Source organism: Sturnus vulgaris, chromosome 20, assembly GCF_052056855.1.
Source record: "Sturnus vulgaris isolate bStuVul1 chromosome 20, bStuVul1.hap1, whole genome shotgun sequence".
Classification (NCBI taxonomy): Eukaryota; Metazoa; Chordata; class Aves; order Passeriformes; family Sturnidae; genus Sturnus; species Sturnus vulgaris.
In genome coordinates, this window is record NC_142262.1 from 768,526 (window position 1) to 783,215 (window position 14,690).

At 50.5% G+C, this 14,690-nt stretch overlaps 1 protein-coding gene across 8 annotated transcripts in view; it reads left to right on the forward strand.

Moving 5' to 3' along the window:
- The window catches only part of RNF213 (ring finger protein 213), a 44,691-nt gene that overhangs the window by 4,747 nt on the left and 25,254 nt on the right, over positions 1-14,690 (forward strand). For all 8 annotated transcript variants that reach the window (XR_015807771.1, XR_015807772.1, XR_015807773.1 and 5 more), the window contains exons 4-25: positions 177-358; positions 944-1,102; positions 1,344-1,537; positions 1,705-1,985; positions 2,572-2,831; positions 3,373-3,561; positions 4,048-4,249; positions 4,910-4,965; positions 5,211-5,364; positions 5,838-5,984; positions 6,577-6,675; positions 7,380-7,502; positions 7,868-8,048; positions 8,553-8,723; positions 8,972-9,130; positions 9,425-10,023; positions 10,309-10,474; positions 11,041-11,258; positions 11,803-11,943; positions 12,024-12,185; positions 12,582-13,722; positions 14,184-14,377. Coding sequence is in view for 5 of the 8 variants with exons in the window: in XM_088176427.1 (XP_088032553.1) it covers positions 177-358; positions 944-1,102; positions 1,344-1,537; positions 1,705-1,985; positions 2,572-2,831; positions 3,373-3,561; positions 4,048-4,249; positions 4,910-4,965; positions 5,211-5,364; positions 5,838-5,984; positions 6,577-6,675; positions 7,380-7,502; positions 7,868-8,048; positions 8,553-8,723; positions 8,972-9,130; positions 9,425-10,023; positions 10,309-10,474; positions 11,041-11,258; positions 11,803-11,943; positions 12,024-12,185; positions 12,582-13,722; positions 14,184-14,377 (5,178 nt within the window). In the remaining 3 variants the exon portion in view is untranslated. The remainder of the gene's footprint in view (positions 1-176; positions 359-943; positions 1,103-1,343; positions 1,538-1,704; positions 1,986-2,571; positions 2,832-3,372; positions 3,562-4,047; positions 4,250-4,909; positions 4,966-5,210; positions 5,365-5,837; positions 5,985-6,576; positions 6,676-7,379; positions 7,503-7,867; positions 8,049-8,552; positions 8,724-8,971; positions 9,131-9,424; positions 10,024-10,308; positions 10,475-11,040; positions 11,259-11,802; positions 11,944-12,023; positions 12,186-12,581; positions 13,723-14,183; positions 14,378-14,690) is intronic.

Below are 14,690 nucleotides of genomic sequence, written 5' to 3' on the forward strand. Positions count from 1 at the left end.
CTCGAGGACCTGGGGCTCACTGACATGACTGCTTGGCAGTGTGTTTGGTTTGGGCTCCTCTTCCATCATGTGCTGTTTCCTTAACTTCCCTCGTGAGGGATCAGTATTTCCAGGAGGAGATGTTGTGCTTCCAGGGTCTCCTGTTTCACTGGGCATTGTTTGTCTCCCTGTTGCAGAATGCAAACACAAAAGAGAAAAGTCAGACCCCAAGTGAGAAAATGCCGAGTGTGAATGAGAAACCAAGTCCGAGCCCAGGAGCTGAGGCTGCCAGAAAGGAGGATGCTGTGGCTGCAGCAGACAGCCCCAAGAACAAAAAGGATCAAAAGAACCAGAAACCTGGGGAAAAGATTAAAGAAAGGTGAGAACAGCCCTGATGCCCCCCAGCATTCTTCACTAACAGGAGTTGCTGTAAGGAGGACTCCAGACTGAGGTGCTGGGATTGGGTCAGGACGTCCCTTGGATATGTGGAAATGGAATTTTCTTGAGACTGAGGTGAAATGGTTGTGCACGACAGAACCAGTGTTGAGTGGGAGCTGCAGCACAGGTGATGTCCTGGGTGATGTGTTGAACCTGCTTGAGCATCTGATGGATAAAAAAGAGATTATTCTCTTATTTCTTGATCTTATTAGCAACATATGCTTCACACGCACAACGTGAAGAGCTGTTTTAATATTCTGCTTAATGTGTATGAGCTGGAAGGGGTTCAAAGTGTAGCTATTCCAGGTAACTCTGCTGGGCCAGAGCATCTCCTGCTGCTTTTAGGAGCCTATTTTTCCTTTTTGCACTGAGCTTTGCACTAGGCCTGCTCACACATCAGTCAGAGTGAACTGCTGCCAGAGTTTATGGGTCTTGCAGCCACTCAGCTGGTGGCCCAAGTCTCATTTGTGCAAGTAAAAAACCCCAACAGAATCCTTTCCATTTCCCTTCCAATTCTTCCCTGCAGTTCTGTGAGCCGCAATGAGGGTGTTACAGTGTATTTCCATGCAATATTGTCCAAAGACTTCAAGCTCAACCCTGATATCCATAAAGTGTTCATCAGAGCTCAGGACATTGCTCCCTACGCCAGGTGGAAGGACAACATCTGTGAGCTGAACTGCACCAAGTGAGTGTTCCCTGCTCTGGGAATGGGGTCCCTGTGGAGCCTCAGCTACTGTGCAAAGTGTGGCTTTGTGCCCACGAGGGGGGTTGCAGCAAAGGGTTTCACAGAGGAGTAAACTCTTCTGAAATGTTCTTGTGAGAAAGAGCAGTCACCGTTCCTACTAAAAATGAAATGCATGGGAAAGGAGGTCTGTCGATCAGCTAATGTGTCCTTTGCCTGCCTTTGCTGTGTTTGTGTTTCCAAGGTGTCTGGGAGAACATGGATACCTCATTGAAGGTGCTGTAACTCTCACCAAAGAAATCCTGGATAAATACATTCCTTACAAGTACTGGGTGACCTGTGGGAAGGGAGAGTATGAGTTCATTTACAAGAATCAAGAACCCAGTCATCCTGTGAATCGCTGCTTATTGGTAAAAAAGGCCTTGCTGAACAATGGAGGTGAGCTCTGCTGGCTGGACCTGCCCCTTGGGTGATCCCTGCTGGCCTGTGGGCCAGCATTCCTGCCAGACAGCACAGTCTGAAGCTGGGAGCTCAGTGGGCTGCTGGGGGCATGGCTGTGGCAGCTGATTGCAGTGGTTGTTTTCCTGTGTTCTGTGCTGTTCCAGAGTGGCACCAGTATGATGACATCGTGTGTGCAAAGCCTTCCATGCTCAAAAACGTTCTGAACATATTTACTTTGGATAAGAGCAAGGAAGTGGTGGAAGGGAAGAAAATAGCTGCCACTTTTATGTTAGAAAGTATCTTCAGCATTCTTGGAACCTGGAGTCCTTTCAACCTGAGGAACTTCTTGTACCAGCTGAGGCAGTTCCATTCTGTTGCAGTAGCCCAGCTGGTGTTTGATGGCAAGCCAATGCCATGGAGAGACTTAAACTTCAGCTCAGAGCAGGTAATCCTTCTCTTGCACAGAGACAGAACACATTCTGTTACTGAACCCAAACTTTAATTTTGCTGTTGGCCTTACTGAGTTAATTTTGCTTTTCCAAAGTTCAAGTGCAGAAGCAGTGGGGATCCTTGTGGGGTGACTGGCACTGACTGCCTTGGGGGCTTCAGTCAGCCTGTGCACCTCAGCGTGGTTCTGAGCCCCCATGTGGGTCAGCAGCAGAGCTGTGATGTGGTGACTTTGGACTGGAGTGGGTTTTGTCTGGATATTCATTTCCGAAGTTTTGCCATCAAATTTTGCTGCCAGTTTTCCGTCACTAACAGCTTCTCTGCGCTCTTGCTCCAAACCTGCCTGCTTTTTGGGAGAAGCTCCTGATCGTGTTCTAAGCAGTGATGCCAGCAGGGCTTCTGGAATCCAAAATTTTTTGCTTGACATAATGAGCAGGTGTGGCAGAAATGCCACATTGTCTTTCTCGGTTGTTGAGGCTGCTCCTTCCTGTCCCGTGGCCTCGCAGGAACTGGGAGAAGACAATGCCTTCAGAAGACAAAGACTAAAGCTGTGATTGATTTATTTCTTCCCTTCTTTGTCCCAGGTGAATGATTTGCTGCTACAATACATGAGGAGAATAGCTCGGCCTTTCCTTGCAGCAGAAGCAGCTCCAGAGGACAGGGTCATCCAAAGCAAGCTGGCTCTGGGGCTCACCATTCTTCTGGTGGTTGAGGACCTTTCACTCCCAGCAGATAAAGATGACCTGGCTCACCTGTGTAGCCTCTTGTGCTTGGATCAGGTGTCACAACAAGATGTGCAGAATGAGATTCATCACATCAAACAGTCTTTTGCAGGACTTGCCAAGTGAGTGTTCCATGTACCTTCTAACTGAGCAGGCTGGTGTTGCTCAAACCTTTGATAAAAAAGAGGAATCCAGCTCTCTAGTGCCAGAGAACCAGAGATAAAGTCATATTTGAAGGTATCTTTGGAGGTCTCAATTCCAGCCTGTTTACCAGGTTGTAATCTGACTGCTTACCTGGCACTGGATTTGGAGTTCTTCACCTGCATAGCTGCAGCCATTGCCTTTCTCTCTGGAGTCCCTCTCTGTGTGAGCTGGGCTGGGGGAGCTCGTGGGGAGACTGTAGATAAAGGACTGGGTCTTCCCAGTGCTCCAGCAGCAGGGACTGTGCAGAGAGATTCAGAAACACTGCAGCTCTGGTCCTTAAATCTGGGGACTGTACAGTCTGCAATGAAGAGTAGATGGAGCTAAAACAATGACCAGAGGTTACTTGAAGGCACATAGGGAGACTGAGCTGTAGCCTCCTACGCCCCTAGGGTGTTTTCAAGGCCAGGATAAAGCTATTCTTTCAACGTGTTTGTTTTGGTTTGTTTTTTTTTTATTTAGCTTGAAGGTCAACCTGACAAACTTGTGCCAGAGGTGCATTGAATGTAATGTAGACCAGTGGGTGTGGATCCTTCCCCTTCTGCATTCCTTTGCTGCTCCCCTGCAGCAGGAGCACAGGCTGGTGGAGGAGGATGTCTGGGCAGGGCTGGAAGGGCTTGCATTTGCTGAAACCAGGAGCAAGCGAGATGCGTGAGTTTTTCAGAGCTCCCAGTTACACCCAGTGCCCTGGTGCTGTAGCTGGGGGTGATCTCCTTAATTCATCTTTTTTTTTTCTTTTTTAATTTTCTCTCCCTCATTTTTAAAAGAGTATGAAATGTCTCAGCATGTTGAGGGAGGATGTTTGGGGTATTTGGGCACAGCCTCACTGGTGGCTCAGAGGTCACTGAGCTGGGCACGGTGTGACCCCTCAAACACAAATCCCCCAGTTCTGCCAGCCAGGGAGCAGCTGGGAGCTAAAGCTGCTCATCTTGGGTAGAGTCTGAGCAAGACCTGGAGTTTTTCCCTGAGAGCTTGTGCTCAGTGGTTTGTCTCTGCTCTCCCAGCCCTGGATCCCACTGATCCTCAGCTGCAGTGACAAAAGCACAGGAATGAGGAGGAGACTCCTCTGTGGGCTGCACAAGCTCACAGCCTTTTGTTCCTTGGAATCCTGAAGATTTTGTTTTGTCTCTGCTCCAGAGTGTCCCTGCTGGAACGAATGAGAGAAAAGAAGTACTTGATGGAGTTTGATGTGACTCTGGTCAAATCCTGGCTCTGCTTGCTGCCCCTGAAGAGTCTGGCTGAGTTCATAAGAGACTTCTCCAGTGACTTGTTAGTTACCCTTCAAGGTCTCCTGTACCGATTGGAGAATGTTGACCTCTCGTGGAGTAGTAGCTCTGAGGTTTGTCTTCTGGCAGCTTTACCCAGCTCTGGGATGAAGGCTCAAACTGGGCTCCTGGGTGTCTTTTGGCAGAACTGACCACCACTGAGGGGACTGGGGCTGGCAGCAGGTCACAGCACAAAGAGCTTCAAACCTAGCTAAGAGCAAAAATGATTGCTCTGAAGTCAGAGATCCTCAGGGAGTTGGGGGTGTATCTACAGCAAAACGTGGTGTTGGCATTGATGAGAGAAGGGGGCTCTTAGCTGGATTTGCTCTTGGCTAGTGATGGCAAATGTTCTAATCATCACCTCCTCAGATGTGTACCTGCAACTGTTTTTTCACACAGGAGGGTTGGGCAAGGGGCAGCAGGTTTGGGAGATTTTCCTGCTGTTGTGAAAACTCTTGTATTGGTGAGAGGACAGCAGGAGTAGGACTTTGCAGCTAATATTAGATTTGGAACCACCAAATTGTAAAAAGTACAGGTTGGGTTTGTGCATATAAAAGCTGCTCAGGTATTTGGATGCTCTGACATCCAGTAAATAAGTTCTGCTGTTTTACAGTGTATTTATAAAAATGTTGGAGAAGATATGAAAGAATAGTGAGTTCCCTCTTCCTCAGCTAACCAGAAATCAGTCTGTAAGATTTATTCAGAGTTTCATATTTTTGTCTTTCCATTCTCAGGTGGTAGAGAAGCTTCTAAACACAGTTCTGCAAGCCTTGGATGAGCCTCCAGCCAGGTAAGTGCAGTGCACCTTTGTGAGAGCATTGTCTGCATCTGCACCAGAGCTGGGGTCCTGCTTGTGTGCCTTGAAATCTCCGGGAAGAAAAGAATCCTGGTGTTCTCTCCCATTTTTTAAATCCATCTGAGGGAGGCAGCTGGCACACAATGTTGAATTTGATGGGTTTTTTTTACTTTGTTTTTAATTTTTAATTTTTCCTCGGAGCAGAAAATTAATTCTCCCTCTGTGTTGCTGCCCTGCAGAGCTCTGGGACCTGGTTCTTGGCTGTGCTGCTTGTACTGCTGCTGCAGGCTGCACGAGAGGCTCTGCAAGGCCACCAGGAGGGTGGAAATGTTCCTGATCCCTGCCACTGCTGCCATCCTGATTGCCAAGGTTGCCCAACTTCAGCCCCCAGCAGTGAGTACCAAGGAGCTCTTGGCTTGGTACAAGCAAGGTCCCCAGAAAAATCACAAGTGTGGTACAACAGATGGGGTTTGGATCAGATTCAGACTCAATTTGAAGAACTTCACACTCTAAGCAAGACTGTGGTACTTTCACAGAGTGTGGAATCACCTAATAAATTTGTTTCTTATTGAAAATAAGGTCAGATGCTCAGTTTTGCTGTGATAAGCTTTGTTTTAAGTCTGATTTTGTTTCCCCTTAAACGTTTGTTGTCTGTACTTCCTGGAACACAACCTGCCTGTGAGCACTGCACCTTCCCAGCCTCTCTCTGCTCCTTGTCCAAGCAGGGCTGGGTCTGCTGCTGGGCTCTTGTGTGTTCTGGATGTGTTTGGGCCTTCTCTTTAGAAATACTGATTTAAACCAGTTGTCTGTTGCTGTCCTGCTTGAACTGTGTTTATTTTTTTTGTCCTCCCCTGTGCGTGGGACAGGTTCCAGGGGATGCTGTGCAGGAAGTTCCAAAGTTGCTCCGTGGAGCTCTGAGGGATGCTCGAACCTGGTTCAGAAACTCTTTAAACCAGAAGTTACTGAAGGAGTTCCTGGACCATGTGGCCTTCTCTTTGTCCTCTGAACTTCTGGTTTGTCATCTTCTAATAATGTCAGTAAAAAGGGGTTTTACTGTAGCTTAGCCAGGGTCTTGAGTCTGCTGGCTCCCTGCTGGGCTCTGTGGCTGTGTCTGGGTAAGGAATGGGATGGGGAGTGTTTCAAACACTACTGGGCTGAGGAGCACAGGGCTGGAATTGGTGCTGCTCAGCTCAGTTCTGCTGTTCCTGAAGGCATTGCTGGGGTGAGGAGCTGCCCTTGTTGGTGCTGCTTTGCTCCCAGTGTGTCCCACTGGTTGTCCCGAGGCCTTCCAGCAGGCAGAGCTCAGAGCAGCCCTGCCAGTGTGAGCTGCTGCTCCTGCCCTCCCTGGGACGGTTTCCAGCAGCAGGGTGGAAGTGGCTCGTCCAAATGTCTCCTTCAGCAGCTGAGACATTTACACAGTGTTTGGGCTTAACAGCTGCCTTTTGCAGCTCTGGGAGTGTTCCTTTTCCTCAGGATGGAAACATCTGGAAGGGCTGCAGACTGTCTGAGGCATGTGGGGCATCTCTTCTACATTGTCCTTTTAATTTCCTTCTCTGTTAAATCTCAGCACTCAGTGGTTTGGGTTTGTTTGCTTGTCCCCTGCAGGCCTGGAATAGATTTGTGAATATCAGCTTTCCAGATAAGGAGTTCACCCAGACGTGGAGGAACACTTTAGTTGCAGATCTGAAGAAAAGAATCCAGCAGGTAGGGGAGACTCCAGGCAGTCTTGGCTGGTGGCCCAGGGCAGAGACAGCGACTTGTGCTGTGCTTGGAGCAGGAGCACGTGGAAACCCGGTGGCTTTGGCCATGGCAATTGCCATTGCTGGTATAAACCACGTTCTGGAGGCTCAGCAATTGGCCATGACAATGTCCCACACTGTCATCTTGGTGTCAGTGGCCTGACTGCTGGTCCTGGTGCTTCAGAGGAAATCCACATTCTGAGCAATTGCCACCTCTGGAGTTTTAAGAACCAGTGAGTGCAAAGTAAATGCCCAAGGGCTCAGAGAAGTCAAGCTGGTGCTTCTCTTTTCATTCCTTGTGCAGAAATGGTGCTGGTCAGGCTCCCAAATGCACACCCACATGTGTAAGTCCCTTCCAAACTGACCCTGTATATCTCCTCATCCCCTCTCTACAGCCATTACACATTTCTTTAAGCCATTGATTTTCAGGGTGAAATCAGGAAACAAATATTTTCTGCTGTCAGCTTGGCTTGGAGAGGTGGATATTAAATAATCACACATTTTAGATGGTAATCATTAAAATATTTTCCAAGCATTTGTTTGTTTGATCTCTCTTCCAGGCCTTCAGGAATGGGCTGATGCTCAGGTTCTTTTTATTGTCTTGATAGCAGCACTGCTTGGTGCTGTCAGGAGACTGAGCTGATGAGAAATCTCCTTTTTGCCCTTTAGGAGCCTCCAGTGAACCAAATCTTGGTGTATTGTTGTCGGCACCACCAAATCACACAGATGGACTCCTCCATCAGCCAGTGCTTCCAGAGCTGTGCCACAGAAGCTGTAACTGCAGCCTGCCAGGTACTGTGTTTGCCCTGCTAGGGGAAGGGAGGAGAAAGGAAAGTGGAATTTCACAGCAATTCTGTTGCATAGGGATGTGCCTTGTGGTAGAAGGGGGGGTGGATGTTGCTTGAGTTGCTGTGGATTTTTTGTTTGTTAAACCAACAACAAAAAATACCAACAAGAAAAATTCGGGAAATGAGTCTGTGAGGAATATTTGTAATGTGTTTGCACCGTGAGCTCTGGGGTCAGTTGTGTCCAGGGCTGGTTTGGAATATACCTCAGCACTGGAGGTCACTCCTTGGTGTCAGTGCCAGTTTTGAGACACAGGCACAGTGGGACCCCAAAGTCTGACACAGCCCTGCCCTCTCTGTGTGCCCTGGCAGACGCAGAGCAACCTCCTGGAGAAGATCTCTCCCTACAACATGAGCCAGTTCAGCCAGCTCGTGTCTGCTGTCATAGTGAAGTCGTGGCCAGTCAGGGCTGGGCAGTCTGAGGAGGATTTTGATAAGATTCTGCACCACCTGCTCACGTGGCCTGATGTCAAACGCATCTTCAGCTTTAATGGTAGGTCTGTTCTCTGCCTCACTATTGCCACTGCACAGAGCAGCAGAGAGAAATTGTCCTGCTCTTGTTTTAGTCCTTGTCTCAAAGCTTGGAGAGTTCAACTTGGGTTTTGAGAGGGAGGGCCGAGGAAGAGGAGCCACTATTCCTCTTGTGCTTATCCACTGTAGCTTCCTCAGGATTTGTGGACCATAACTTCTTTCTCGGAGAGGTTCTCACGAGTTGTTGGCACACAAAAATGCCAAAATGTTGGCCAAGTGCACGGATCCAAATGGCTTTTGTTTGCCCCACAGGGTTTGGGTCTGGGCTCTCCATGGAAAATTTCCAAATTGCTCTCATGAGATCCTGGTTTTGTTCAGAAAGACGTGAAGGGTTGGAGGGTGGTGTGAGTCCACAGGCTCTTGGGTAGAGGTTCAGTAGGGAATGGAAGGACTCTGTGCCATGGCATGGAAAAGTTCCTGATTCTGCCTGGATTTTGGGAAATGTGACATGCTTTTTTTTCTGAAGAAAACAGAAACCTTCTGGACAAACTCACAGATGAAGCAAAGGATGTCATGGCCACAGCAGACTCTGTGCTTACGAGTGTCACTGATGACATCCACCAAGGCTGCATCCTTGTGAAACACCTGGAGGAGGTTTTCCAGCATAAGGAGCAGTTCATTGGCATTTGGGAGACAAGTAAGAGAGGAGTTTAAGGGGCCATGGTTGGCTTAGAGCATCATTGTAGTGGTGCTGGCCTGCTCAGGAGGGGCTGCAGGGGTTGGGAATGCTCTGGAGGGGCTGCAGCAGTTTGGAGTGCTGTCCCTTGGCCTGGGCAGGGAGCTCCCAGCTCCAGTTCGTGTTGTCACTGCAGGGTTTGTGACTCTGAGTTGGCTGCAGGCTGTGGGAAGTGTCTGCTTTGTAACTACAGGTGAGTTTTCTTTCAGAGCACCAGCAGCAACCACGTGAGGAAAAGGAACTGCTCCAGAGAAGCCTCAAAGAACTGTTGGAGTTGAGGCAAGAGGAAGTCAAGCAGCTCAGAAAAGAGAAAAAAGCAATAGGAACCTTCCTGAGCATGTGCAGGAAGGTGAAGAATTCTGTGAGAGGTAGAGTTCTGGGGGAGCAGTCTGAAAGTGACCACGCCAGAAAACAGCATTTTCCTTGAAAATTCTTGGCTTTGGGAACAGATTTGATTCTCAACCCCAAAGTAAGGGTGAGGACGGGTGGGGGAAGTAAACCCAGAGCACTGGGGGGATCAAGTGAGTGCTTGTGCATCAAATGACACTTCCAGGGCTCCACCTGCCTGGTAGGCTTTTGTGGCTTGGGGGAATGGGATGAAGTGAGCTTGGAGCCAGGCTGCACCACCCCTGATCCCCCTCTGGCCTGTGTCTGGTTTACAGTGGATGTAAATGAAGTGGAATGTCAACACTCGGAAGATCTTTCCTCAAAAAAGCTGAATCAAGTTGTGATCATGGGAAGGAGACCCCTGGAGGCTTTCTACAGCCTGAGCCCAGAGCTGAAAGGGTTTGTCCACAAAATGCACTCCTTTAAGGACAGCCTGATCTTCCAGCAGTTCTGGGAGGAAGCAGCACAGAAGGCAGGAAAGGAGTATGAGTGTGACTATCCAGAGGAGGAAGATGAGGAGGAGATGGTTCCTGACTTGGATCTTGATGATGTTTTGGACAGCATGATCCGCCCTTGCTTTGACAACTATGAAATGCTGTATGATGATCTCAGATCAGGACGTCTCACACTTTCTGCGGTTGATAGAATTTTCCAGGAATTCATAAATCATCCTGAAGGTCTCAGAGCAGAGCTGGACACCATCTGTGGGCTTGGGCCTGCAAGAGACAGAGCCTGGGTTGACCAGCGAGTCCAGCAGATCCAGCAGTACCATGAAATGCATTTAACCCTTGATGCTGCCAAGATCATTGCCCAAGTCAAAGACAGTTTAGGCCTCTCTGGTGACTTCAGCATCCTGGAAAACTTGTTGCATATAGTAAGTATCCCTGACTTTGGCTCTGTATTGTCAGAGTGCTGGCTAAATTTGAACCTTCCCACGAGTCTGTCTCAGTCTGTCAAGAGCCATTCCTTGTCCCAAAATGCTTATTTGAGGTAAAAATCAGATGTTCCAAGTGCTTTTGTGTAGTCATTCCGTAAAGAGAGACGATGATACTGCTCTGTTGGGGTGTGGCTTTGCAGAGGGCTTTCCTTTCCCTGCTGCAGAACCAGTGGCATTTCCCAATTCTGGACTCAGTGTGTGTTTGCACCACTTGCTTTCCAGACAGAAAAGCTTGAATCCTACAAGACCCAGAAGCTGGATTCCATCAGCCCTGAGCTCGTGCAGGCCAAGAAGCTGCTGCAGGGGATCACTGTGCCCCGCCGTGGCTGTCTGAGGGAGCTGGCCCAGCAGAAGGAGTTTGTCTGCTGGGTCAGAGAAGCGCTGACAGGTGTGTGCTGCTCATCCAGGAACTAGACACGGAGTACTAGAAGGGATGGCAGCTTGTGTGGGGGCAGAAGGAACGCTGAATCCCTGACCCATCTGCTTTGTGCCTTTGCAGCGTCTGGTGTTGGTACTTACATCTCTGATGGGCTTTGGTGTGGAATGTTCTAGGAGGACCTTTTAAAGGTGCCTGTGCAGTGTGGGCTGGTGCAGCACCCAGTGACCACCCTGCTGGGAGCTGGGCTGGGCCTGGAGGGCTCCAGCAGCTGCTGCTGCTCAGTTCAGAGCTGTTGTTTCAGAGGATGGAGCTGTGTGTCTGCCAGCTGAGCTGTGTGACCTGCACAGGTGCCCTCAGCTGCACCTCCCAGACACTGCTCCCCTCCTGCCTGGGGATCCGGGGGCTGTGGGGGTCCATGGATGGATGGATGGCCTGGGAAAAGCTGATGGGGAGAGGGAATTTGCACAGAGGCTGCTCTTCGAAGCATTCTTCCTGAATTCCTGTAGAAGGTTCTGGTGAGGGGTGCTGTCCAAGCTGCCCCATTCCTTGTTCACTCTCGTGCTGCCTCATTTCAGACATAAACGAGCTGAAGGTGTTTGTTGACCTGGCATCCATCTCTGCGGGGGAGAACGACATGGACGTGGACCGTGTGGCCTGTTTCCATGGCACTGTGCACGGCTACTCCTCCCTGCTCTACGAGCTCCACCCGCACTCGGGCTTCGAGGACTTCATGCGCTGCCTGCAGAAGCTGTGGCGAGCCCTGGACAGCGATGAGAACCTCCCTGAGAAACTGGTGAGTTCTGCTGGAGCAGGGCCTCGCCCTCCTCCTGCACTGCTGCCTTCCAGGAGTGGCTGAAGTTGGACTGCACCTGTGTGGGGACTTCACTGCAGCTGTTATTGGAGGAAAAATCCCTGATGTGTCTGCAGCACAAAAACTCACTGCAGCAGCTGTAACTGGTGTGGCACAGGTTTCTCCAGGGCACTGTGAGGCTTTCCAGTGTGATGTGGCTTTCCAGCATGATGTGGTGTAGCTTTGCTTATGCAAGTTTGATGGTGAGAAAGATGGGAGGCAGGTGCCTGGGAGCTCTTATCCTATTGCAGCAAGGCCTGCTTCTGTAGCAAGAGGTGTTGGAGCACTGTGGGCTCTGTTCAGCCTCCCGTGGGTGGGCAAGGAAGAGCTGTGCAGAAAGAGCAGGCTGAAGCCAGTACTCATTCCCTTCTTCCTTCCCCAGCACGAGGCTCTTGTGCCAGCCCCAGCTGTTTGTCCTGCTCAGGTGTAGACCAGAGATGCAGGATTTCAGAGCAGTCAGGGCAGTGCTTGTCTCCTCTCCCCACAGCGTGCCTCAGCTCAGCACCTGGAGTGGCTGAAGACCGTGAAGGAGAGCCATGGCTCCGTGGAGCTGTCCTCGCTGTCCCTGGCAGCTGCCATCAACAGCAGAGGGGTCTATGTGCTCAGGGCACCAGCTGATGGCCAGAAGGTGAGGTCACAGCTCCCAGTGCCCCTCCTGCCTCGGGCAGAGGCTCAGCCCCAGGCACACTGACAGTGTCTGCCCTGCAGGTGTCCTTGGACAGCGTCCTGCGCTTCACCCTCCCGGCGAGCTCGGGGGACACCGAGGCCTCCTGGAAGTACTCGCTGGCAGAGCTCCGTGAGCTGCAGAACAAACTGATGCTCATGTCAGCCAAGGGAGAGCAAGGCCTGGAGGTGGAGAGGTTCTCTGAGGTCAGATACCCGACCCTGGGGGTTACTGGTGTTGGGGCCAGGGCTGGATTTTCCCTTGAGTGTAAGCTTTTCAGGCTGTGGTTGGCAGTGGAGTTGCTGGGAGTGGTGGTCACAGCACATGGGTGTTCCTGGAGACAGAGAAGTGAACTGCTGGCCTCATTCTCTGGCTGCACTGGGGATTGTCCTGGCTGGCAGCATCACTGTACTTTTGTAGCAAGCTGGGAGTTCCTCACTGGTTTCCTGGGGATGCTGCTGTTAAAAAGTCACAGTCTGTGGTTGCTGTACAAGGCCTGACACACCTTGGGACCAAAGACTTTCTCTTCATTGAATCTTTCCAGTGGTTTCATGGCTGAAATTTTAAATCGGCTCGTTTCTCTCTCCTCTGTCCTCACACAGGTCTTCTCCAATGTCCAGAGGCTTGCCCAGGCCTTTATAGACCTTTACTCAGCAGGGAACATGCTTTTCCGTTCCTGGCTTGCCCAGGTGTATTGTTCACCCCACAGAGAATCCTGTGTTCTTATAGACTTCTCCCTGGGCCCCATCCCAGTGCTGGAAGGGCAAGGGGATATGGCAGTTGTGCTCCCAGCCCTCTGCAAGACCATGGAGAGTTTCCTGGAGAGCTGGAAAAGCTTCATGAACACAAAGCGATTGGACTATTTCTACCTGAACTACTACAGCGCAGAGCAGCTGGTGTACCTGTGCCAGGAGCTGGGCCAGGGCAGCCCCAGCCAGGCTGCCCTCATGATGCTCTCCTTCCTCAACCACAACTGCACCGAGCAGGATGTCCTCACAGCCCTCCTTAGCCAGCGCCCCCCCGGCTCAGGGAAGGCTGTTTCTGACTTCCAAGTGCTGCTGGATGAGGAGAAGGACCTGACTGCCCAGCTGGAGTGCATCTGGGAGTGCTACATGAGCAACATGGGCTCCTTCCTCCCCAACTGCCTGGACATCGACACACTGGGCGTGTGGCTGGAGAACCTGGCCAGCAGGGGTGAGGAATGTGTCACCAGAGACTTCCCTCAGGACCTGCTCTGGGTGGGCCAGCCCAACCTCATCACCTGCCCTCGCTCCGAGGTGCTCAGCTCCGCCCTGGCCATTTACATGAACAGCCCCGAGCAGCCCCTGCCCACCTTTGACGAGGTGCTGCTGTGCACGCCCCACACCACTGCCGAGCAGGTGGGGCTGTTCCTGCGCCGGTGCCTCATTCCCTGCCACGGGGGGGACAAGATTTACACCATGCTCTACGCAGATGAGCTGAGCTACGAGGTCAGCTGCAGGGCAGAGGAGCTGTTCCAACACCTGCAGTGCTACAGCAGCTCCTACAGGCTCATCATCCTGTGCAGCTGCGAGCGGGAGAACAGCTACCTGCCCTCTGCCTTCAGCCACTGCAAGGTGCACATGATTCCCCAGAGGCCGCGGGAAGACATCCAGCAGTACCTGCAGCACCACTTCCGAGTGGCTCAGCCCTCCAGCTCGGCTGCAGCCGTGTTCAAGGAGCACATGTGTGTTGGGATTGTGTCCTCCAAAAGAGCTGGCATGGGTAAGGCAGGGTGGGCTCTGCTGGGAGTTCATAACCACAGTGGGGTTCACCTTGCTGGGTTTTGTGTCCAAGCTTTAAATGTCTTGGTCAAAAAGAGCCCTTCAGACTGTCGGTGCAGTGAGGTGAAAGCTGGAAGTCACCTTTTGACTTTAGAATAAAGTCCCTGGTTTTGACTTTAGAAACAAGCACAAAATAGAATCTATTCAAGTCCTAATGAAGAGTAAAGCTTCTCTCAGGCAGTGGAAGGAAAACAAACCATATGGGTAAGAAGAGCAATGTGTTGGATTCCAGGCTCCAGCTGCTCAAACCAGATTTAGACTTTCTTCTGAATGCCTTTTAGGAAGCTTCAGAGATTTTAGGGCATGGGGTACTCAAAAATTTTATTCCTTCTGTCTTTTATGGTCTTAATGTGATATATCTGATATTGATGCCTTTAATTCTTGTGATGTTTTCTATAACAGGGAAATCTCTGTATGTGAAGAGGCTGCATGAGAGACTGAAAGAAGAGCAGCCTGACTGTACAGGACTTCTGAAAACCATCAGACTGATTGAACCAGAAGTGGATGAAGATAAAGTGCTAAAGTCTCTCCTGCCTTTTCTGAAGAGAGAGCACCAGACAAAGCCCATGATATTCCATTTTGATATCACCTCCTCAGTGAGTGCATCCCTTCCACAGCTGCCTTGTCCTACAGGTCCTGTGTGGACCCTTGCAGGAACTTTCCTTAAGGCTCTTGTTTCTCAATCAGCCATTTCCCTAGCATATTTTTTCAAATTATTGTGTGAGTAATGCACAAATACCATCAAGGTGGTTGAACTCTGGAACAGTTGCCCAGAGAAGCTGCAGAGTCTCAAACCTTGGGGACATTAAAAACCTGACTGAATGTGGTCCTGGGCAGCCTGTTCTAGCTGGGCCTGCTTTGAGCAGAGAGCCTTCCCACCCTCAAGTGTTCTGTGATTCTGTGAAGTTG